Genomic DNA, 24,857 nt, shown 5'->3' on the forward strand with positions numbered 1-24,857 from the left:
GTGCCTTCGTTGCGCAAATCAAAATTTACTTACAAAGGTAATTGAAATGCAGTTTTTACTCGTACAACTTGCTAATAACATGTACATAATAGACACACATAGATTGAAAAAGATTGAGAACTTTTAGTTTTTCGTGAAAATAATTTCCATCGCTTAACCTGAAATTGAGTTGTGGATCGACCAGTATCAAGCAGAGCTGTGGCAAATTGCAACGCAGCAGGCGGTGATTTCAAATATTTTTTTTTGTGGTTCATACTGCAACACCCGCTCATGCGGTCGCAGCCTTTCATAGCGGGTGAATTAACAGAGGAAACCAGCGAACCGCACTTATGACCACCTTCCACAGCGCTAGAGTTTGGAACCCTGGTGTGTGGGAAGCACCGTTATATATGTATGTTTCTACTACTGAACATGTCCAGACATGTAAGTGATTCTGTCCGAATCTAGCGCCGTTTCCATCCGTTTGGTCACTGGTTATAGGTGCTTCTAGCATGTGTTCACTTGTAATATGCGTTTTTTGCTTGCATACAATTTGTGTGACAAAATAATGAGAAAACTAGAATCATCTCGGGTCATAAGAAAGTGGCAAACCGTAATGACGATAAAATAAACTTGCCGGTGTCACTATTATAAAACGCCGGTGGCACTTTTTAGCGCCCAAAAATTAAATATTTGAAGTATGGTATCGAACGTCGTCGGCAGGTTTTCTGCAAGAGGCTTATGAAAAATCCTGCCAAAAAAAAACTACTACCGAAGACGTTCGATAGCCTTGCTGATATCTGTCTAACGGGCGACAGCTATAAAATTGAAATTTTTGTCTAGTGCTGTCAAAAAAGATGGATGAACTTTAAGAAAAATTGATTTATTTCTCATGAAGATACAATCATTATGAACGGCCATCCGACGTAGCTTTCTTATGAGACCAGAACAAATTCTTTGTACAGCCTTTACGTCGACTTTTCGTATGCATTTCGTGATTCTACCAATGAACTGTTTGCATCGATTAGACGACAGTGACGACAATGAGGTAGATTCGTTGTGTTGCATATTTGGGGTACAAATGAATTGTTCAGTCACGCTTGTGTTATTTTGACGTAATGTGATGATATTTTGTTTGATCGAAAAAATGAAATCAAAATTTTGTTCAAACATTCCTTCTGGTATACATCTTGCTTGATTAATGCCAAAACACTAGGCTTGAACCACGATTTTGACAACAAGGAAAAAGTCGTTTACTATCCACTGACTTTCTGGCGGATTATTCCTGCGCTTTGCAGAAAACCGGAAGATTTTCGCTTTTAAAATGGTTTACCGTAAACTTTTTGCTTAAATTGTTGTATGTTGTTCATAGCTAACTGTACACAGCGCTTGTAGAATGCTACTTGTTTCGACGCCGTTTGGCTACAGAACTGGGCATGCATGAATGAAATAAAAAAAACACTAGCATAAAGAGGAGAAATAGAGAACTTCCAAACTCCTCCTTATATGAAAGGTAGCATGCAAAAATTTTACCTTCATTCCCATTCCAAAACTAGGCTAGGCATCAAGAAAAGGCAAAGTACCGTTCTTCTCGTGCCAGGTTTCAATTTTTGGCTGGTTCTGAAGCACTCGTCTATCTGGCAGCTAATATAGAGGACTTAGTAGCTGCAAAAGTGCTGGAACTGGTACGAAATTCTGACAAAAAGAACTAGAATCATCCCGTGTCTTCGGCAAATAACAATCCGATATGACGATAAATTAAAAGCAAACTGGCACACTCTTGCCTAACACCAATGGTACTTTTTAGCGTCCCGAAATCATACAATTGAAATAGTTTTCCTACCACTCGAAAGAACGATTCTGGAAATGATAAAACTTTAATAGTCCTCTCGCCATTTTTCGGCAATGCCTCTTTAGATATGTTCAGCTTCGAGCTAAATTTTGAAACAACTTCTGCTTTGGCCTTTGCTTTCAACCATTAGGTTCATTTCATTTTTTGACTTTTCCTCTCGTTGGAATAGCTGTATTATTTCGAACCAAATTTAAGATCATATTGTTTCTTTGTATTTTTTCCCAGATCCTGAAGCGTCTTTTGGAATAGCGTGCTCGATTACTTTTTCTTCGTTGAAAAGTTATTTCCATAATTTGTTATTCATTTTCTTCTGTTTTTTATTCTGAATCCAGTACGCGCCCATTGTGATCATATTTTCTTTCCAATTGAAGAGTTTCAAACCATTTTTTCCATTGTTGGTTTTAATAGCCTTCAAAGACGTTTTCCAAGCATTTCGAACTGAATTCGGAGAGTATTTATTTCTGTTCTTTCAAGCCTATCGAAGCGTTTTCAGATGTTTTCAGCTACATTTATGGAATTTTTTTATGCATTTCAAATCGAGGGTGATATAGTTTTTTTTCTTGAGTTTGGTATATTTTTTGGTTTCTAGTTGCTAACTTCTCGCTGAAACCGTCCCATGGCTACACGAGGTCTTTCAAAAAAAAAAAAAAAAAAGATTTTAAATTTTAACCTAATATCATAAATGTACCTTCAAGCATTTTTTCCCAGCGTTTCAAATTTGAAATCAGCGGCGGTTGTGAACTTGCTCAAAAGTACGTTTTTTTTTGAAAAAAAAACGAGGAAGGCGGCGAGATCCAAGATGGCGGCCTTTTCTTGACTTCAAATGAAAACTCTATTAATTCTCTTTCAAACGGCGTGCTGTTTTTAGAGAATTTAATAACAAGTTTAAGAGAAATAGATCAATAAAAAGACCACGAATTGTTCAAAATACACAAAATTCGCTTCTTACGCGGGGGATACGTAGCGCGTGAAAAAAAACGCATGAATTCCTAAACCCGCGTAAAAAAACCGCTTGAACTCTGGAATCCGCGTAGAGACATTTCGGAATCCGTCTAAAAAAATACCGCATAAATTCCGGAATCCGCGTTAAAAAAACGCGTGAACTCCGAAATGTGTATTAGTGTACAACTTTTTTCAAACCGTTTGACCCCTTCCTGCCCGAGAGGTCTATCAAATCAACCAAAGTGGTTTTCTCATTTTTTCATTGCTTCCAATCATTTAGACACAACAATATCTTTTCTGAAAAACCTCGTGTCGCCGGACGGTTTCAGCGAGAACTTCTTCACTAACTTGAGATCAATTTTTCAACTGTTTTTCTGTTTTTAAGAGCGAACTCCTACTTTGCTCCTTCGAACGGCTTCCTGTCTAATTTTGAGTTATTCTCTGTTATTTCGGGGTAAGGTGGTCAATGTATGGGATAAATTGACCATTTTTATTTGAAAAGGACGATTTAGTTATCCTCTATCACTACACTTTACGGCAGTCTGTAGCGTCTCAGCGGAAGTCAAACCTTTTCCGGTTTTTTGCTCATACAGTCACCATGAGAGAAGTAACTCATAATTGCATGAATAAAACGTGTTACTCTTTCATACCTGACGAGAAGTATATATTGGAATCACTTTGATGGTTTGGTTTGACTTAGTGTCAATGCGAATACGGTTTAAATTGAGACTCGGGACCGAATTCTAGATTCGCATCTACTCTCATAAGCACACAATTATAGCCACATCTTGATCTCTTTTGTTGACAGCTTGCATTCACCCCAAAGTATGTCGAAATTTTTGGCTAAATTGTGTTTTCTTTGACCTTTTCTGTCTAATTGAAGCTTTTCAAACCACTATTTCCATTGTTGGTTTTTTCTGACCTTCAACGACGTTTTCCAGCCATTTTAAACTGTATTCGGAATTCTTTTTTTTAACTTTTTTCAAGCCTTTCACGCTACATTTACAATAGTTTTTATGTAAATAGCGTTAGGTATGGTTATTTCTTAAGTTTTATTTTTTTGTGCAGAGTTTCATTTTTAAGTTATTAGGTACTAATTTCAGGTCAATTTTCAGCTGTTTTTCTGGTTTTAAAGGCATAACTCTGCTCCTTCGTATGGTTTACTGTTTAATTTGGAATTGAATTCTGTTGTAACCTCTTTGCTATTTTACTTTTTTAGGCATTTTGGCATTTTGATCATGTATTTCTCTGATTGGTCTGTATCCTAGAAGTTGGAGATATGTTTGGGTCTTTTCAAATATGTTTTCCTAAGCTCATGCTTTTTTTTTATTATTTTGTTTCTAGTTCTTCTAGTTTTTAAGAACGCCTTAGTTAAATTTAACAAGTTGTTATGTCTTTTTGCTTGATATGGGTGTTACAAAAATTTTAGCAGACTTATTGAACATTATTTTTAACTTACTATTGTCCACTTTCAAATAATTTCCGCCACTTTTTTGGTTACTTCTGGTTTCGAAATTACTTGCTACTAGATTTAGTCCAGTTCCGCTTTGGTTTATATTTTCGTCTAAAAATATTTGTTATTAACATTACAATAAGTGTTTTAGGCTGAATTTTGACCGTTTTTGTTTGGTCCGTTCTTTCAAATGCTTTTGGTCATTTTGAGTTAACGTTATCATTATATTTAAGCAATCATATTTCTCGTAAATGCTTCAAAGTGGTTCCAGCTGAATTTGAAGTTATTCTGATTTTTAAAGTTGAAGTCAAGTTGAGTTTAGGTTAAAAGGCATATGATAATATGTTTGAAAAGTTTGGAAATGAGAATCGACTTTCATTCGTAAACTATATGTAAATTTTATTATTTTTTTATTATTTTTATTTCTTTCTCAACGGATTTTATTTTTTGGATGCAATGTTAGACTTTTCACACGTTTAGCAAAGCTTGTGATGGCGTTGCAGCGGATTCCAGCGTATCTCTCACTTTGTCTTTGGGTAGAACGATAAAGAAGTCATCCACGATTTATCTCAGGAAACGGAAAGAAAAATCTAGATTCTCAATTTTTTGTTCTTGTCATTTTCACCAAGAATGGCGACAGCGGCCTCGCCATAGCTGTCCAAAACTTCGGAGCATAAAACCGAGAGTGAATTATGAAGAAACTGGTGTCCAGACAAAAAAACACGATCTCCAGTAAAAAATCCATGTCGTTGCATTCTGTTCGTTGCGAGATCAGTCAAGAGTACGTTTCAGTTTGTTGTTTGTCTCTCGCGACTCTGAGGCACGAATGTTGTTGAATGGTTTCTCCTGTGTCCTATGAAACAGTTTGCATACCTAACTTCCTCCATAACATAGCCTCTCAACTCACTATCAAACGCGACTATGTTTTATGTACGACGTGTCGACCTTTGGATTTCACCTTCCTCAGTGAATCTACAAATGTATTAAAATATTTCATAAAATACATGGTACATTTTTCACAATTTATCATTTTATGGACTAAATTTAAAACTTTTTTTTTGTTTTTCGAAAACCTTGGAACTGGTTCTAGAATAATTTATAATTGTTTTATTGTTTTAATTTCCAATTCTTCTTCAGACGTTTTTTTTACGTTACTCAAAGTTATATTGAGGATTATTTGCTTATCAACTTCTTCTGGGTTATAGGAATGTTTTTCAACACAAAATTTTGTACGCTTTCCTACTACACTTTTTTTTACCAAGAGACGTTTGAAGGTCTATTAAGATTGATTTGAGATAAACTTTTGACAGTAGCTTTAGGCATTTTCTCGATGTAAGGTGATTTGAAGCTCTTTTTTCTAGGGTTTACTTATTTTCCAAAGATACTGTTTTCTGAAATGAGCTAAGTTTTGAATATTTTCAGTTCTGTATTCAAAGTATAATTTGTGATTATGTCTATAGGTTTGAGGAGAAGTTATTAAATTTGAAAATATTTTACTGAGCGTCTTAGTAAAATGATATAAGAAATCAGAAAAAAGAATTATATGTTTCCATTAAAGTCTACTTAATTTGAGAAGTAAATATTGAAAATATTACTAGAACAGATACGTATTTTAGTTGCTACATACAACCATAATCAGTGCTTATGTGAACTAGTCAACTGTTTTTCCTAAGCTGTGTTCCAGTCTCTTCTTTTCTTTTCTTTTTTTTTTCAATTTTACCCTGTTACTAAATCATGAATGTTGCTGCCAGTCACAAACTAACCCAGTGATTTGGCAGTAATTTTATTGTTGTGGGACGTTTTTTTTACAGAATGTTTTATTTTTAAAACATTAGCAGCGTCTACTCTGACCAAATCACGGGCACGATATATTCTATCACTCTATCTCTGAATAAGTTAGAAAAAATGGCAAATAGTTTTGCAAATAGTTCATCATTGATTAACCACTGGCAAATAAAATATAGAGAATAGGTTATGTTTCCATTCAGTAAGAAATTTATTGCACTGGCTAATAATTAGCTGGTAAATAAGCATGATGTTCAATCGAAAGGATAGCACTGGCATAGTAAACAAAGCTGAAGAACACTGTTCCTCCCGGATAGAGCGAAAAATTGGCATTCAAAGGTGGACTTTTCAAAGCGAGAGGCTAAGCAATAAATTCACCCGAAATAAGCAAGCAATATAAGTGGATTTTCAATTTTCCCACTGTCCACCGTCCGTCTGTGCGTTCCTTTTGTGCGATGCCCCTAGCTGCTGGGGTGCTAGCAGCCGGCGAGTGGGTGGCTACCGGTTGTCCTTCCGATTCCCTTTCCGTCTCGGCCGCACCGTTCGCCGTCCGCCGTCCGCCGTCAGTCGCAGCTAGAGTCCGGCCGTCATTTAGCGCCGTACCGGCAACAGGAAGAAAGGAACCTTCCAAATTGCGCGAAATGGTCGGTCGGTCGGTTGGTTGTTCGCTCTTTCGTTCGGTCGGATGGTGCCGGATCGAACCAGCCAGTAACGACGACGAAAGCATGGCGCTGGATGTGTCGGTGGTTGTAAGCGCGCCCGCGATTCCGGCACTGTGTAGTGGCGCTGCTGCAGTGTTGTTAGCTGTTTTGTGTGGTGTTGATGAACGGAATAAGCATGAGAGCGCACGAGGCTGTTTCTAGCCAGGGCGAACGAGTCAAGCAAGCAAGTAAACGGATGAGAAGAGTGGGTAAAAGAACGTGTCAAGAGCTGTTGGTGATCGTGGATCGGGTGGCGCGGTAGTGGTGAGTCACGGTGCACGACACGGTGAGCAGTAAGCAAGCAGTGAGTTTTAATGGGGTGCGGAAAATCTCCCGCTGGTGAGGTGGTGAAGTGGGCAGAGGATTGTCAATGTATACAGACGGGTATAGCTATAGAACCGTCATATTCGCAGTTGTTTGAATCGGTTTCGTACGTATTATAGGTTTGTATGTGTATGCAGTCGAAACTCTCACTCTCTCTCTCTCTCTCTCTCGCTTGGTTATATGCGATTTGTGTCTTGTGTCTTCGTCTTAGGCTTTTTCTTTTGTTGTTTGGCAAGCCGCAAGAGAGCGGAAAAGAACCGATGAAGACCCAAAATTGAACTCGCTCACTCAGTTCTCCCTTCGCAATCGTCGTTGTCGCACGCGCGTCCGTATTTGTCGTTTTCGCGAGTTGTATATTTTGGACAGATTCGTCGTTTCCTGTGCGCTACTGTACAGCATCGGATCCACGAAAAAGGCCAATCCGTCGTGAGTGGAGAAGTGGTTGGTGTTTGTTGTGGAGCCGCGCGCGTATTCCTGAAGAGGGTTATACGAGGGCTGCCTCTGCCTTGCCCGGCCCATCCAACCGTTCGACGAGGGCTCGAAAGAACCCCACGCCGTCACCCAGCGTCGCCGTTGTCGCCGTCCCCATTTGGCGATCATTAGTCTGAATGATTGTTTATTTTGTGCAGCTTTGAAAAGAAAAACCAAAATGCTTTAATTAAATTAATTAAAATCCTCGCTCATTACTGTGTGTGCGCTCTTGGTGTCTGCAAATATATGTAGCTTCTCCTTTTGCTACTCGGAGTGTTGTTTTTTATTTTGTGTTGTGTATCGAAGAAGAGCAAAGCACGAGCGTAAGGAAATTGTGTGCAGTGTTTTGTTGTGCGTTGTGATACGTTCGAAAGTCCGAAGTCCTGCCAAGCCGACCCGTCAGCAGATCCGCACGCACGCGGCACAACGAATGCAACAGCCCGAATGGGATCCTACTGAAGGATGAAAAGGTCCGTTACGAGCGAGCGCTGCAACTGCTTTTATTTTTAATTGCATTTCTGGACGTTCTTTTGCGTCTAAGTGCGAACTTGGTATTACAGCCAAATTAGTGTACGTACATACCCTTTAGCCAGAAGATCCAGCAACTGCGGTAAAAACTATTTGGAAAACATAAAATGCTCGAAAAAAAAACCCGAAACTGAATCATTCGAAGTAAACCCGTAGACCGAGAGTTGAGGAACGAGGAAAAAATTGGATGAAACATTCACTAATTGGCTATTTCTCTCTTTGCTATCATTTTATGTGTGTTACCTCCCTACTTTTCCCTACCGTCTCCACCATCGTCGTCCACGTCGTCGAACGGACAACACTCTTCACTTGGACATTCGAACCTCTTGGGTCAAACCCCCGCCGAGAGCATACGTATTATGCTGCGGGTGGTTCAGGCTGCTGTAAACATGTGTGTGTGTATGGCAAGAGGGACAACCGGTACGGTTCGGTTAGCAGTTCAGTCCGCAGACAGGTAAACACGCTGTCCTGTGCTATAGTATGACTGTACCGTCGACACCGCAACCGCCAACACCGCCGGTATCATGCCTTCATTCGTTTGTCAGCAACCGTGTTTCGTACTAAAATATATACACAAAAAAAGTGTTCAAATGCATCCTTCATGAAAAACGACTGCTGACGATTACGATGCCCGTATGGTGGAGGACGAATGATGATGGTGAAGAAAGTGGTGGCCATGGTGGCGAATTGCTAAACACCTTCCTGATTGCCAGAGTTGGAAGTGACCGATGACTAGTTTTTTTTATGAGAGATGTGTAATAATTTACCGGAACAATAATTGGTGCTGTAAATTCCATTTTTGGTGACATAGATCACGCACATTTAAATGCCAAGAGGTCGATGACAAATGAAATTACACAATTACAGGGCAGTAAAGTAAAATAATGTTCATGGAAACATCGTCGATAGTAGAAAAACCCCTGCAGGGGAATCAATTTGTGGGGCCAATATTATGGTGGCGACCATTCGCTTACTGAGATTGCTGTGCATAAGCTTTATTGGTCATAAATATTATTTTCCACTAGCTAGCTTGCGATTCACGAACCTTGAACATCAAATAGCGTTCTGACCACAGTTTAAATGCACAGTAGCCAATATGAAATTACTTTGGCTACTGTTTTCATCAACGTGCGAAGATGGTGGCGATGGTTGAGCCAAAAACGGTTTTTAATCTTACTAATAAGTAGTAGCTTGTCTGCACTAATTTATGACATTTATGACGTTAGAGAAACTTTGTACTCTCTTACTTCCTATTGTTCTCTCCATGACGGAGTTCTAACGAGCTCGCATTTCTTCCATCGAATGTCGATGAAAATTTTCCGTTCTTGGGCCGCGTTCAATATTTTTTCTGTTTATGATTATGTTCAACGTACATTTTCTCTACTGAAGCGTAATATATTTCTGATAGAACCCATTTTAAAAACCTTCATTTGGTGATTTTCTTTGTTGCTTCCTGCTACCTGAATAAGAATAGACAGACATTACCGACTTTTACAGGTTATGTAAATGTTTCAGACACTTCTAAGTTTTTGATGATTTTTATTAAAAAATATTGGCTCATGAAATCGCAGATTTGTAAAAATATTTGCAGGTTCTTACCTGAGTAATCTGCTTGGTTTTCGTCCAGTGGCAAACTTTCTGATAGCTTTGCTTTTAAATGATACTGTTCTGTTTTCAGAGCCTCTATACTAGGCCAAAGCAAGTAATTCATAGATATGAACTACTCTACGTAATTTTCGAACTATAAATTCGAACAACTCAGGTAGATATTATTTGCTCAGCATGTAGAACAAGAATTTCGATATGTAAATATTTTTTTAAAGGGGTTATATACTTTTTTAATTTTTAATAATTCAAAAAATTTTTGCACTGTCTTCATAGGACCAAAAAAGCTAAACATAAAACGTTGTATGCGATAATCTCGATATGGTGCTTTGCCAAAACTGTTTTTCCATGATTACAATCGCCAGAACACTACTCAATCGATTTTCTTCATCTGTTTGTGTCCTTAAACGATCATTTTAATGCACAAAATACTTCTTTTCCCGATAGAAAAATTATTTAAAATTTTATCTCCCAAATCATGAATTTTTTGGGGAAAATGTTGCCGTTTGCTATAATTGAATACTCAGAACTATTGAAATTTTATGAGTTTTATGACTTCACTTACCCTGCTGAGCGTTAATCGTTTTCACCGCAAACCTCTTTGAGAGTTCCTAAGAAACGGTTATAACCTCACTAATAATTGAATTTCTTTTATAAAATTGAATGCACAAACGAGAATAGAACAAACACTATGCGGTACGAACAAGTTCCAACACTCAGAGGTCATGCCGGTTAAAATTTAGAAACATTTCACTTTTGATTCTAGCGCAAAAAGAGAAAAAACTTAATCTTTAATTCATTTGTTTGGTAGTTTTAAAAAGAACAGCTTATTATTCAGTTTAAAATCGAATATGAGGCTGTTCAATAAAGTTTTTCATAAGCATGTTCGTGTTTCGATTGAATTATACGTACTCATATATATCATACAAACTCGCATAAGCTGCACAAAAACAGCATATGTGTACTGTTTTGAAGGCGCTATACGTACTGAAGAATAATAGTATGCATCTCATTGATAAAAGTATCAATATACGATAATATTCCACTGAAACCGGTTTATTTCATACTGTCTTACGGATCCACGCCTTAAGATGCAAATCAGTCAGCTTCCGGAACTAAACTACGATAAAAAAACTTCTACGCATAATAACAAGCATTGTACATATACAATTTCATCTTTGCTGAGATATGTTTATGATAATTTTCATTCATAAATATACGATCCGTGGTTGATTGGGTGATTGCACCTCTGTACCACCTTGACAGCAAAAATTATGGTGATTTTATATAAGACGAAGGCATCAAATCATTTGTTTGATGGGAAAAAGCAAAATATTTCAAAATCTTGTACACATTTGATTCAGATTATATTATCAAATCTCAGAGAGGGAAAGTTGAAGGCTGTTTTCACACTAAAAAATAGTCACGGCTGTTGCAAAAATAGGGCAAAGTTTTTCACTGGAAGAAGTGCATGTACCGCTGATGCTGCCACTACCACTCAAATACAGCTTTTTATTTGAGGAGGTGCTGCTGAATCTACCACTATCGCTGCTGGTAACCACTATCGCTACTACTATTCGCCGCTGCTGCTGCTATCCGCTGCCGCTACTCCTGCTACCCGTTGCTGCCGACCCTGTTACGGAAAGCGAGCATTAAAAAAACAAATCTGATCAATCAAAATCTGTGTTTCAACCAGGCTTGACCAATTTTAATAGTACAGTGTTTGCATGATAAGGACTTGACGATTTTCAAGGCTTGATTATGCGTTACTAATAACAAGATGCCGCACTCAGTTACGCAACATTTTATTACGCTGCTGTTCAGTGGTGTTGCATATGGCTGAAGGAAAAGAAAATTCAGTTCGATCTGAGACATGGAGATGGAGTCGAATTTACAACCGTCTTTGTGAAGGCGTTCCCACAATGAAGTGTAAAGAATGAACGAAAAAATATAAAATCTTCAATCAACCCGAATCGACCCAGTGTTCCCCGTGAAAATTTTGTTCTTTTCAGCTTTGGATAGGTACCGCGGTCACATACAAAACTAAACTAACATGATGTGATTTCCTCTGTCAAACAGCAATGATATAAATATCACTGAACTGCATGTTAAGCTGAGAATCGTTCAATGTGTCGAAAAATGCCATATGACATCAGTGGGTTGATTCGGGTTAAGTATTTAATTTGTCGTCAAAACGACAATTTGTTGTTTAATTTAATATCTATGATAATCTTTGCACTATCCCCGACAGTAGGAATAAGGTGTTCTTCTGAAAACACAAACAAGCTGTTTTCTCACTGAAAATTTGACGGCCTAGACAATTTGATTGCCAGCATCACAAAACGTTTGTGTGTTACTAAAACACGAAAGCTTTTCAAGTGCCGCTGCTGTTGTTACACGCTGCTGCCTTATTAGGACCGTCCTAGTCGCTGGCAGGTTGGGCAGAGACAGGTTGGGCAGAGACAGGTTCTTATATAGCCCAAATAGTGTATTTCCGGTTTACACGATAAATAACTCGATCGACTATATGCTAGCGAAAGCAAGGTCAGAGGTGGCCTGTGTTTAAACAAAGCTTGACAATTTTTAACAGTACAATAGTACGAATAATCAAATTATAATTTGGGCACTTGAACAGGTGTATAAATGATATTTTAATCGATTGCGACATGAACGACGGTGATCCATTGAAAACTGACCGAGTGATAAGCATTTGAAAATTCACATATTTTTCTCTTTTTGCGTTTTTAGATTTTCATTTTACACCCCTATGTAGCCGAACTTTCTGAAAAACGTAGTTCTACGTCAAAAAACCTTGTTTAGTAATTAGAAACTTAAATTTAAAAAATGAGACTATTGCTTTATTATTTGTGGATTTTGTGCCAAAAAGAATTTTTTGTTTCTGTTTTGATATTTTTTAGTCGATTTGAGATCTAAACGATTTAAAAAGGTATGATTGATCACCTGAAGATGTTACCGATCAGTGACGAAACGTCGGGTAGTAACAAACAAAAATCGTGCTTCGTTTTTGAGATTACTCAGCCACACCTCACTCAGATACACTTAACGCTCGAAAAAAATAAATGTGAAATAAATAGCGCTGGTAGAAAAAAAATTACCCTTAATCTCAAACTGGAATAAATGGAAGATTATAGCTTTAGTAGAAGGCAAAAAGGTAAAACCTGTATTTACCAGTGTTATGTATGCACTATCTATGATACGTTTTTGAAACAATAGCGTTCGCTTTTTAGTTTTTTTTTTTGACGTGGGACTACGTTTTTGTTTTCTATACTGGTATGCATTTTATAAAATTGGAAATGAAACTGGCAAATGTTGCGTCAGATTTCGAACAATAATAGCTGCATAACCACATGATGGATAACAATAGCCAATACGTTGTTGGATAGATAAAATATTGGACAATTTCGTGATACGCTAGTTATCATTATTTTTTCATTGCAAAGTGGTAAAAATCGATAAAAAGTTTCAGCGACAAATTTACGCGAACAATGAACCAATCACATGCGAGCATTTCTAGCACAGACGACATGAATAGACACCAATTACGACCCTAGGGCTGTATACCTTGTAGTATTTTGACGTAGGACTACGTCTTACCGTGATGGGTCCGTTTCGCATCTTGTGAAACATTTTATATTTAACATTTCAATCATGTAAAAATGGACACATATGTTTATGGTTTATGCATCATTCAATTTTTGTATTTTATAAGATTTGCCATCAGCGTCAACAGTTCGACATAATATGTTATAATAGATATTGTTTGCAAAAAAAAAAAAAAATCAACAATTCTGAATTGAATTCAAATTAATATCATTCTACCAACCATGTGCACGATTCACATACACAGATATCCCAAAAATGTACCAAATATTGTCTTTACACCTCGCATCTTCATCGCTACCACATGATTGATCGTTTTATCAATTCTCCAACCGTTCCCGTGAAGAGATGGTATCTTTTTTATGCACAAAAGCAGCACAGGCATGCTGTTAGCTTTCATTTTCAATCTATCTTCAGGAACAGAAGCATTAGCTGCAGTTCTTAAATATCTTTCGATATGCATCCCCTATGCATATAAAGCACATACAACTTTTCCAAGTACCGTCATTTTCGCTTCTGCGTTTACGAAACTGGTGGTTTTTTGTCTCTGAAGCAATACTAAAAGACCAGCTTATCTTATGTTGATTCTTTTTCGAAAATATTTAGCAAAGTAATTACCTTTTTTTAAGTGAAATTCATATTACGAGGATTTCGGAATTTACGCTCTTTCACGTGTTACGTATCCCCGCGTAAAAAGCAACTCTAGTGTATTCAATAAACATTTGATTAGAGAAATAGTTTTTTTTTTCAATGCCAATATAGATTAGAAGAAAAATAAAAAAGATTTCGCGAAATTCATCCGAGGGGCTGGCAAATTTTATGGAATTATGTGGATGTATAGGTCTCACTGAATTAAGCAAATTTGCATACTTCATTTTTCAAAAATTTCCCATTCTTACATTTGCAACGCATAGCATTGTCATGGTAACCAAACAAAACAGCATAGTAAAATGTCAGCTTCGATACCGTTGAATAGGGAGAAATCGATTACCTAAAAATTCGGAATAAAAAGATACTGAGTTTACAATACTTTATATTGTTTACGTTACCTCAAATACAACTTGAGCGGGGGCCTAGTGTGGTTGGTAACGTCTCAGCCAACCACGCTCGACGCCTGGGTTCGAATCCCACCGCCGACATAGGTGTCGATGGTTGTGAGGTGGCGTGATCCACTCACAACCAACCCAACTGGTCTAGATTCAATCCTCGCCGACACCGGGAGATTTTCTGAGGTGAAAAATCTCTGGGATCACGCCTTCCATCGCATGAGGAAGTAAAACCGTTGGCGCCGGTCCGTTAATAAACGGGTCGTGAGTTAGGGTCCTGGATGTGGAGTCGCCTCCCTAGGCGTCGGTGATTGGCCACAACAGTGGCGGAACTAGACCGACGGAAAATAAGCGAGAATAAAAAAAAAATACAACTTTTACGTACCTGTCGAAGTTATCCCTAGAATGCCCTGGATAATTTTCCATATTCTCGTGAAATTTCTCTTACTTCGTCGAAACTTAATCAAATTTGATCAAACAAATTTCGAAATGCCAACAATTTGTTCGATTGATTCGAAGTAATCTCAAGAGCTTTTATTTGGTACATATTTTACTTCGAAATTCAACCGCAACGCAGCGCTAGTGTGCCTGCAGTTTTGACTATTTTGAATTCACTTTATCACGTGAATCCGACCATTTATAAATAAGTCGTCTGCAGCAAACTTTCGCAGGAGGGCAGGGGCTATATTTGATGCAGAGTTTGTTACGAAAATTAACCGCTACGCGGCGCTTATGTGCATATAGTTTTGAGTATTTTGAACATAATTGATATCGAGAATCGAACAAGTTAAAAAGTTGCAGATTTTAGCAAAGTTGCTCAGGAGGATAAAGGCGTCGATAAAGTAAGCCCCTTATTGGCGCTAGTGTAGGTGTAGTTTTGAGTATTCTAATTTAATTAATCTCGTGAATACAACCACTCAGGAAGCTGCGGTCTTCAGGGAATTTGTTCGGAAGGTTAAGGGTTTTTGGAGATAAGGACATTTTGATTGGAAACAAGACCATTACGGAACGCTAGTGTGCGTTTAGTGTTGAGTGTTATGAACCAAATTAATCTCAAAAATCCAACTGCCTTGACAGTTTCTGTATCTAACAATTTAGCGATTTAAATTATTATGTTGTCAATTTCTTTTTAATGATTGTTTGACTGGTGACGCTGGTCGAAGACCATAACTTTCTAGGACGTAAGAATCGCGGGATAAGTTAAGGTTGAAATTCGAAAAATTCTTGGCACTTTTGCTCGAGACCTCTACCATAGACAAACGTTCAAGCAAAAATAATATTGATCGAAATTCCGTGTAAACTTTCTAAGAGTAATACGTTATAAATCACTTGTACGCTAGCGCTCAATGGTGACCGTATTGCAACAACATTTTTTTTTGCTGGAGTACGAGGCTGGCTTCGCTGGTAGCGTATTGCTAGTACTACAACATTTTACAGAAGTTGAGAATTCAGACGGACGTTTATTTGCGTCTCAACTTTTTAGGATGTGGGAATTGTTAAATAAGTTAATGTTAAAGTATGACGAATAGCGTTCACACTAGTTTCGCTTGGCAGTGAAATCCTGTACTAAACTGTCCACCAACCAGAAATCCTAGACCTTTCGAACAACTTTGCTGAAGACAGCATCTCTCTAGGAGAGCGAAATCGTGAGATAACTTGAGCTCAAAATATCAAGAATTATGTGCACGCTAGCGCCACATAGCATTGGAAACCTGTACTAAACTATCTTCCATCCATAAACACTTCTGAACCTTCTGAACAAATTTGCTGAAGGTTGTGGAAAATCGGGTGCTTTTTTTGATTAAAACAATACAAACCTGTGTCATAAAAATCGCGTTGGAGAAAAATCTGGTTCTAGATCCGGTCCATAATGTGTTAAACAGCATCATGTAATTTTTAAGGTATGCAGGTACATAGAGTGTTCAAAAAAAAAAATTTAGCTATTATTTGTTAGGTATATTCGCATTCTCATGTCTTAATTTACATCTGAAAATGTATTTGGGGCGTTAGTACTAAATCCTTCTGGCGTCATTTTCGTATTTCTCTCTGTTTTCCTAAATTCGACGTAAAAAGTGAAATTCAGTGGCGAAAATCAAATTTATATATTAAAAATTTTCAATTTTTTACAAACAGTCCAAAGTTTGTTTAGTTGACTTTGTTGCACCTTACTGAAGAAACAACAAAGACTTTACTATAATACGATAATACTACGATAATACTAAACCTCCATCAGTTTAGGAGAAGTACTGGGTTCTGAAAAAAAAAATTGAATAATATTTAAAACCTTTTTCTTACTCTCTATTATTTTATTTTCGTGTTAATCAACGTTGTTCATGGAAATTTCAGTGTAAGGTGGGGGATTTTCGGTAATCTACCTAGATTGGGATTCCAATTACCATGACTCTGACGTAATTTTGTGAGTTCGTTATCAATCGACGCTTATCTCTTGCCTTCAGACGATGTTTCGAAGTAAGCTTGACCTATATAGCAAATGTTCGAAAAAAATCTTTTTTGGGCTTTCCAAAACACTGAATTTTACTTCAGTTTTTTTTTGCTTCGATCGTTATAGTCTTTGTACGTTAGTCAAAATTATTAACCCTGGCAAACTTTGGTTTGAGACTACCAGTATTATTTTCATTCCTCTTGCTTCACTCTATAACTTTGAATTTACAGAGCTACGGGACAATTTCCGACCAAGCAACTAGCGAATTCCAACAGGCCTATCAGAACTGGCACACATAAGTGCCCGTTGTCTCGTTACAAAGATCCATTCGAATTCCGACCCATCAAATGCTGTAACAAACGAGCTGAATGCCGCATATCTTCGCGAATAGCGTTTTGCCACGGGCAATAAGCTAATTGTAGCGAAACAGTCGAATCAATTTCTCCATCGCGTTTTTCAAATAAGCCTCTTATTACAACCGCAAATCAGCTGCCGATTCAAGCTCGACATAAAAAATCACTTCACTGATGAACACAAATAATACCTCATTAAGTGCACCTCATTAATTGAGAACTGTACCATTCCCGGCGTTGCCACTACTGCTGCTGCTGCTTCTGCCTGCGTCCAAACGCGCTAATAATGATTAATACAGCTGATTCCTGGTTCGCTTTCGCTTCCCCACTTCAGTGGATCTGCTGACACAACTCGGTGCAACCCTCACAGTCCCTGGAAGTTCACTGTTGGTTCCATCCAACAGCTCCCGGTCACACTCTAATCCCTCGGTAATTACATCACGGTCAATTGTATCGAATTTTTAATTTAAGTTCCACGAGTAATTCCCTTGTTCGTCTTGTCCTGGACCGTTCGTTCTCACCCTCTGCCGATCGCTTTCCGCCAGACCACTCACGCTGCCTGCCTGTGTTCTGTTATGCTGTGTTAGGATCCCTTTTGTTCATATGGTTCGAAACTGCATCGCTCACAACTACCACCGCAACCCCAGCTGAACGCCATCAATCGTCCGTTCGGTACGATGGTCCTGTTTGGGAATCCATTCAGGAGACCAGGCGGTTCACAAATACCACAGTTCGACGAATTGCCCCTAACGTGCGACAGTGGGTTAGAGTTTCGCAGGTTCTCTTAACTGCCATGATTCGCAATTATTTGTCCAGTCTGGTAGTCAGCCGTTTTCTTTTTTGTAATTTACCCCGGTTACCTCCTCTCGTTTACCAGTGTTCAAGGAGCGCTCATAAACACACAGGAAAAAAGGAAAACTTGACAGCCTAAGCGTAATGAGCTTGAGTGCCCAGTGAGCTGGTGAGTTTGACTGCGATCTCACGTATGAACTGAAAGGTGAATCACGAGAGAGCGGGAGATGAAATCATAAACGAGAGCGAACGGTCAGAGAGAAACCACTTTATGCTATGCTATAGCATACAACACGGGGGTTTCGGATGTATGCGAAGTCGAAGTTGCTTTCATTGCTCAACATCATCGTTCAGCGGAAGCATCGAAAACTCGGGGAGGGCTAACGCAGGAACCTTGTAGCTTATCGGTACGTGTTTTACGAAGCAGCTTCTGGCTTCGAAAAGCATAACAACACAACAAACCCCAGAGGAAGCCCAAACAGAGCGTTTCGGCCGGAGCCCGGAGGTTAGCAGCAAGAACGGTCACGTAAAACGTGCAACTCATAAATTGGTTTATTATCGTGTGCAAACAATAAAGCTATAAATTTATAAAAGTATTAAATCATAAAACGATAATTAATTTAATTAAACTTTTCAATAGCAGTTGTTGTTCCCTCTGGCTGGTCACAATTTCGGGTTTTGAGCTTCTGGGTATTCTGGCTGGCTACGGTACAGTCGTCGTTGTTGTGTTTCCATCCTTGGTGCTTTGAATTCGCTTTGGACTATTTGGTACCTTGAAAAACTAATTATTTTTATCTCTTTTTCTTTCTATCTCTCCCACTCTGTCTATTTTAAACAGGAACGGCACCAATAAGCGTACAGCTTCTCCGTCGCGCCGTGAAAGCTGATTCAATCAACTGGTTGAGAAACAACAGCAATTGTCACCAGAAGTAAACTCTGAAGATCGTAAAAAACAAAACCGAGCGCTGGAAAGTTGTCCACCGGTTTCGAATGCAGAGCGCAAAGATCGTTAAACAGAAATAAAAGCATCGCGCCCGAAGAAGAACAGTGAGTGCAGTGTTGAACCAAACGAAGAACCGGAAAAAAAATCAAGTGAAAATATTTATATGATTTTAATGAGAATCAAGATAAGAAATAATAGTTGGGAAATAATAAATAAAGGCAAACATTAGCTATCGAAGTCTACCGTCTCCATAGACAGTGTACCTTCCCTTCAGTGATTCCCTCCGGGTGTGTAAGGGACTGTGCCGAGTGCGGAATCAAAAGAATGGTCCCACATTTGCACCACCGTCAGTAAGAGTCAAACCAAAAGACAGTCGGCACCGTCATCAATCTGTGAACAGAAATAAGAAAAAGTGGTTTGGTGATGGTTATTTTCGGTGCACCGCGAGAAGGGACAACAGTGCCGAGCAACGACGAGGTGCGCCACTTACGCGTTCAACCCGACATTCCGGCTGGTCGCCTCTGCATGGCCTCGGTCGCAGCATAAAGGCAGGGTGTTTGCATTGTCACCTGCCTCCGCGTGCCAGTCCGCCTGCCTCCGTCACCACCCGGTGTCGGTCCGGTCGTCAATAGCGAATAGCGAGACCGCGCGCAAATTGCTGAAATGAAATATATTTCGCGAAAATTGAAATTTATTTAGATAGATAAAAGAAGTGCTGCGGCAAAGGGAAACGAAAAAATAGAAAATTATTTATAAATAATAGCCGCGTGAAAAAAAAACAGCCAATTGCGGAAATAACCTCACTCCACGCATACACGGTGGTGAGGGGCTTGCATAGTTGTTGTGTTTTGAATTAAAAAAAAACTAGAGAAGGGAAATAGTGGCGGCAAAATCTATCAATTTTATCAGGCGTGCTCAACTCACACCCCTGGCACTTGCCTCAACGTCGAGGCCAACAAAATCAATAAAAAAATACCAAGCATTTTGCGTTCGAGTGGCCAATTGTGAAGGCAAATAGAAAAAAGTGCATTCGAGTGACGGAAAATTGTTTACCCTCCAGCCACCTACACTGAACCAGCAAAGTGGCCCATCGTAAACGAGTTTTCTAATCGTCAGTTGCTCGCAAGTTTTTGTGTTTGTGATAAAAAGATCTGCACCGCGGTGTTGCAAAATTTAAAAAAAAAAAATACTAGTCAACCAGTGAAGGCAAAGGGAAAGAAGAACCGAATCCGTCAAGAAATCGCTGGCCCCGATTTTTCCCCGCGGGAAAAGAATATTTGCAGTTTTTCTTCGTGCACATTTTTTTTTGGTTTCTCCTTCTGCCATTTGACGATTCTTGTTGCTGTCGAAGCAGCAGCGAGTCGATTAAAAGCCGTCAAGCTGGCCGCCTCAATAGCAATGAACCCGCACTATCATCCGTACTCGGACCTGGGCTCGTCTCCCCATTCGCCCAGTCCGGACAACAACAACTACCCGCTGACGCCCCACCACAACGGCCACGGCGGTGGACCCGGGGGCGGAGCCGGCAATCCGATGGGGGTCAGCCAGATGGACAGCCAGGCCGGTTTCCACGGTATGAACAACGGCAAGGGACCGGTGCACTGCGCGGGATGTGGAGGTGAGTATGAGGTTATAAGTTAGTGATAGAGTGTTAAGGAGTTGGAGATGCAGGTGCAAGTTATTGTTGCAAAATTGGTCAATTTCTGAGTTTAGAAATTTGATACTGAAATATGACTAGAAAATTTCGAGAACCTACTCATACAATTTTTCATTTGAATTGGCCAAATGACTGCGTGAGAACGTGTTCTGACATGTGAGTAGGCTATTTTGGCAACTATGAGAAACATTTATTAATAACATTAACATTTTTGATTGACTCAAATGTAAAAATCGATCAATTTCATTATTTTTTCCTCTCAGTTATCGAAATATGTAGTTTGGAAAATAACCATAATCTTTGATTCAAATTATCAACTTAATTTTTTACTTCCACGAAAAGTCTGTTTTGATTTTAATTTGTATGTTTTCTTGATAAGTTGGATAGTTTCACACGTAAATTATTTATATAATCTATTTCCTCATTTAATATAGATAAGATTTGAAAATTCACAAGTATTTTTCGCGGCTTAGACAAATTTCAAGACTGAAGAGTAATTTTCTAAAAAAATTTTTTTTCGTGAAAATGCGCCATTTTTAAGTCTAACGTCCCAGCAACAACCGTAGAATCTTTGAAAAATTTATAATCAACATTCACTCTTTGACAAAAAAGAATAGATAAAAAATTCAGAAGTGTTCAAGCATTTGCTACATTAAAGCATGTCTTAAAATATACGTAATGCATAAACCAACTAATTATCTCATGTAGTTTTTAATTTTTTAGTACGATAAAATATTCAAAAAATATTTTGTTTAAATTGTTGCATAGTTCTCAACAATCTAGTTTTGTTATTATTTATCTGACTTTGTCAAAAAAGAAATAAATTTAAAAAATAAACATCGCTCACGATATACAATTCGTTGGACCATAAAAAAACACTCTCGGTTTTATTTTCTCTGTGAAGAAAAAGTACGTTTATAGTGCATTCCTTCACATTAATCCGAGTTATTGAAAAATGATGGCAATTGTCTGCAATTAGTTCAATGTATCAAAGAGAAAGGTATTGCAGAACAAAGTAATATCCAGATAAACAACGGACAATGTAAAAAATCCATTTATTTTTTACACTATTTTTAATGCGAATTTTGAGTTTTATTGGAAGATCGATTTAGATTTGGATGCTTCCTAGATTGAAAGTACGAAGTCAGCAGAACGAATAGTTTAAGGTATGGTAAAATCCGTAAACTATAAGCTTTAAAGTTATTAAAATATTTTAAACTATCACTTCACGTATTCAAAATGCCTCGGTGCTCCTGCTTGTTCGATGCAACTTTATGTCAATAGGTAAAATAATTTGTTGCTCATCATTTCGTTAAAAATTGCTCTCTTCTGTAAGCTTTTGAAGAAAATGAGCAGAAGAATATCCGATATCAGTATTTTTTATCCAACAAATCTTTTTATAACAATCAAAATAATTTAATGTTCATGAAATACTTTTAAAATTAAAACTTTCGTTTATTTTTTGTTTCATTTATTTTTAAGGAAACAATAATACATTTTCTGTTAACTTTTAAAAATCAATGTTTGTAGAAAAATTACACATAAAATACCGACTTTTGTGGTTTGTCTTGTTTATTGTTTTTCAATTTTGTTTAATTTTTTGAGATTTTTTTATAGATGCCCTTCCAGCTTTGAAAAACATAATTTAAGAGCTGCTTTTCCTTCTAAAAATAATCGAAAAACTTTTAATAGAACATCTAATTACATTAAAAGGTGTTTGATCGTATTCAAAGAAAAAGTTTGCTATTGAAAATAATTTTTCGAAGCCAGTGAAGCACAAGAAAAATAAATGAACCTCGATTGCAGTTTTGAAGAGCATTTATTGAGCATTTATTTATAATTATTGTTCTGCCTTGTTATTTATAATTATTGTTCTGCTTAGCTTGAGAAAAACATTTAATTTCATCGATTTTTGGAACCGAATGATTTGAAATATTTTATGAAATCAGTAGGCTTTTTTTTTCCTCATCTATAGTTTATTTGACACGGCACAAATACAATTCAATGTTTAACGGCGTCAATTATATCTGGTAGCTTACTTTCTAAAGTATCTTAATAACTAAAAGCAAATTTTTTTATCCTCGCTGCCGACTACGAGCTGAAACTAAATCTAACTTAAGCTAGAATGTTTTGCATGAAAAGCACTGATTTGTTGTTTGATGGTTTTCCATCGCCATAGGTAAGCAGCATATTGAATATGTTCCGCTGCTGGGCCAAGATATTACGGACTCGCATATTGGGTTGTCTCCCTCGGGGCCTGAGAGTATCGTGCGGGTCTAGTTGCTGTTTCCGGATCCGGGGTCTTAACGTGTTCTTGTCGTTGAAAATCTGTAGGCTTGGTACCAGTAATTTAAAGATTCATATTTTGAAATTTTTATATCATTATTTGTTTGAAAGCGGCCAAAAATACATGAATTTTTTAAAACCACCTTTATAAAGAGAGCATTTAATGGTATCAATAGACTTTTAATCGTTTTCGGAGAAAAAATAGTATTCCATAACTATTATTTTTTTATTTTAGGTAAATTAAGAAAAGTAACTAAAATTACTTTCAGATGCTACGTTTCTAGGCGAAACTATTTTTTCTAACTTTCCCATGTATAACTTTTGTGTAGAAATTGTTTTCTCGTCGGTTTGAACACTTTAAAAAACAATATCAATATTCCTAGAAAGCGCAAAGCGGGAATACTCCCAACTGATATTTGACAATTTCTGCCTTTTCTTAGAAACCGCATCCGCAACCGTGTCTGAAAACGGTTCCGAAAACATCTATAGGTAGTGGGTGGTATTTGGGGCATTCTAGAGTCGTGTACAGTAAAACCTCTTTTTCGCCAATTGTTAGCGATAAGATACCTATTATTCCACCTTAAATGTCTTCTTGAACATCAACGAAAAATTTATTGTAAAAAAATCACTTATCCAGGGTGGCGAAAAAGTTTTCAAAATTATATTTCCTGATATTTCCTGAAACATAACATTAATTTTCCTGATATTTTCCAGCATTCAGCACAAATAAGTGCAACGCAAATGAACGCAGCTCTGAAATTCCAGTGAAAAATGTATTCGATCAAATATGAAACCATACATTAAAGATTCCGCATTAGCCTTTCACGCTAAATAAATTCGCTTTGGAGCTAAATAGCTGCTGGAATTCGAAAAGAATCGCGCCTCGGTAAAAATTTCTCCATGATTGTTTTTCAGATACCAGATTTTCCAGTTTTTCGCCACCCTGCATATCATCGCTTTGTGTTTTAAGATAGTGGTGAATCAAACATAAAAAGTCATGATTTGCATATCTTACGTAGTTTTGTGGATAATATCTCCATTTTTGGTTAACAGAATACTATTGCTTTTCAACACATGTCGTTTCTGAATATAAACAAACATTTTAGTGTGAAGAAAACCACATGTACATGTAGCTATAGATTGTGAGTTAGAGGCAAATTCAGCTTAAAAAGTCATGATTCTGTATATTTTACATAGTTTCTGCACATTTCAGAAACGGAGGGAATAACATCAATACGATCAACTGCGTTGGGGAATTCGATTTTTATATATTAAATTACTCCCTAAAAGCAAACGACGGAATATATGAACTGCTTTGTCATATAGTTTTAGCTGTGTGAAAATGTCTGATTTTGTACCAAATAATCGCCATTTGCGAGAAGTGTTATTTTCCCATTTCATTCAAAGAAAACGGCGGTTGGAGCGCATCGAGAGTTGAAAAAAAGAGTAAATGTGGAGTTGACGATTGAAAAGTGTACTAACTGGAAGAATAATCATTTAGAAATTTTCGAAAAATATAGCCCAGTACTTCTAATCTCCGGTCAGATGCGTTTCCTTTTTTTAAAGGGTGGTCTGTTAGTAGCTAAAGTGTTATGATAAATATTAGTAAATAATGAGTTTGTGTGGCCAATCACAAATGGTGACTTCTCAACACTGTTAGAAATTTGTAATTTTAATTGTTAGGATTTGTTTGCTTTTGCAATAAGGACTTATCATTCGTAGGGTTTCAAACCTAGTTGTCAAATAAGGGTAAGATGCGTTTCCGATTACACCACCGCAAGACGTAAAACTTGGCCGCGCTAAGTAGCTATTTTGTATCGCTTGCACACTCAACTGTTACACTATTCCCAGTTACTACATTTTTCAATCGTCAACTCCACATTTACTGCTTGAAATAGAAATATAACCCAAGCAGCAAAATATGTTTCGATTATGAACTTTGTGCACCACAGCAACAAATTCTTATGCGAAACCAAGTTGCAGCTACTTCTCAGTTTCTTATACAATGACAAAAAATGCGCAGGAGGTGGAGTCAATTGCAACATTTTTGTTGTTTCAACACAAGTTTCAAGAATG

The 24,857-nt window shown here is 37.6% G+C and overlaps 1 protein-coding gene across 12 annotated transcripts in view; it reads left to right on the forward strand.

Annotated features, from left to right (window-relative positions):
* LOC129733257 (LIM domain transcription factor LMO4.1) overlaps window positions 1–24,857 on the forward strand; it is a 677,190-nt gene that overhangs the window by 583,852 nt on the left and 68,481 nt on the right. For 8 of the 12 annotated variants that reach the window (XM_055694975.1, XM_055694980.1, XM_055694971.1 and 5 more), the window contains one exon: window positions 18,734–20,456. In XM_055694975.1, the coding sequence (XP_055550950.1) occupies window positions 20,237–20,456 (220 nt within the window). In that variant the 5' untranslated portion in view covers window positions 18,734–20,236. Of the gene's footprint in view, window positions 1–7,342; window positions 7,978–17,887; window positions 18,303–18,380; window positions 18,401–18,458; window positions 18,604–18,733; window positions 20,457–24,857 lie in introns of those variants that run through there. The other 4 variants (XM_055694979.1, XM_055694981.1, XM_055694982.1 and 1 more) reach the window with 4 other exon arrangements.

This window comes from Wyeomyia smithii, chromosome 3 (genome assembly GCF_029784165.1).
Source record: "Wyeomyia smithii strain HCP4-BCI-WySm-NY-G18 chromosome 3, ASM2978416v1, whole genome shotgun sequence".
NCBI classification, from domain to species: Eukaryota; Metazoa; Arthropoda; class Insecta; order Diptera; family Culicidae; genus Wyeomyia; species Wyeomyia smithii.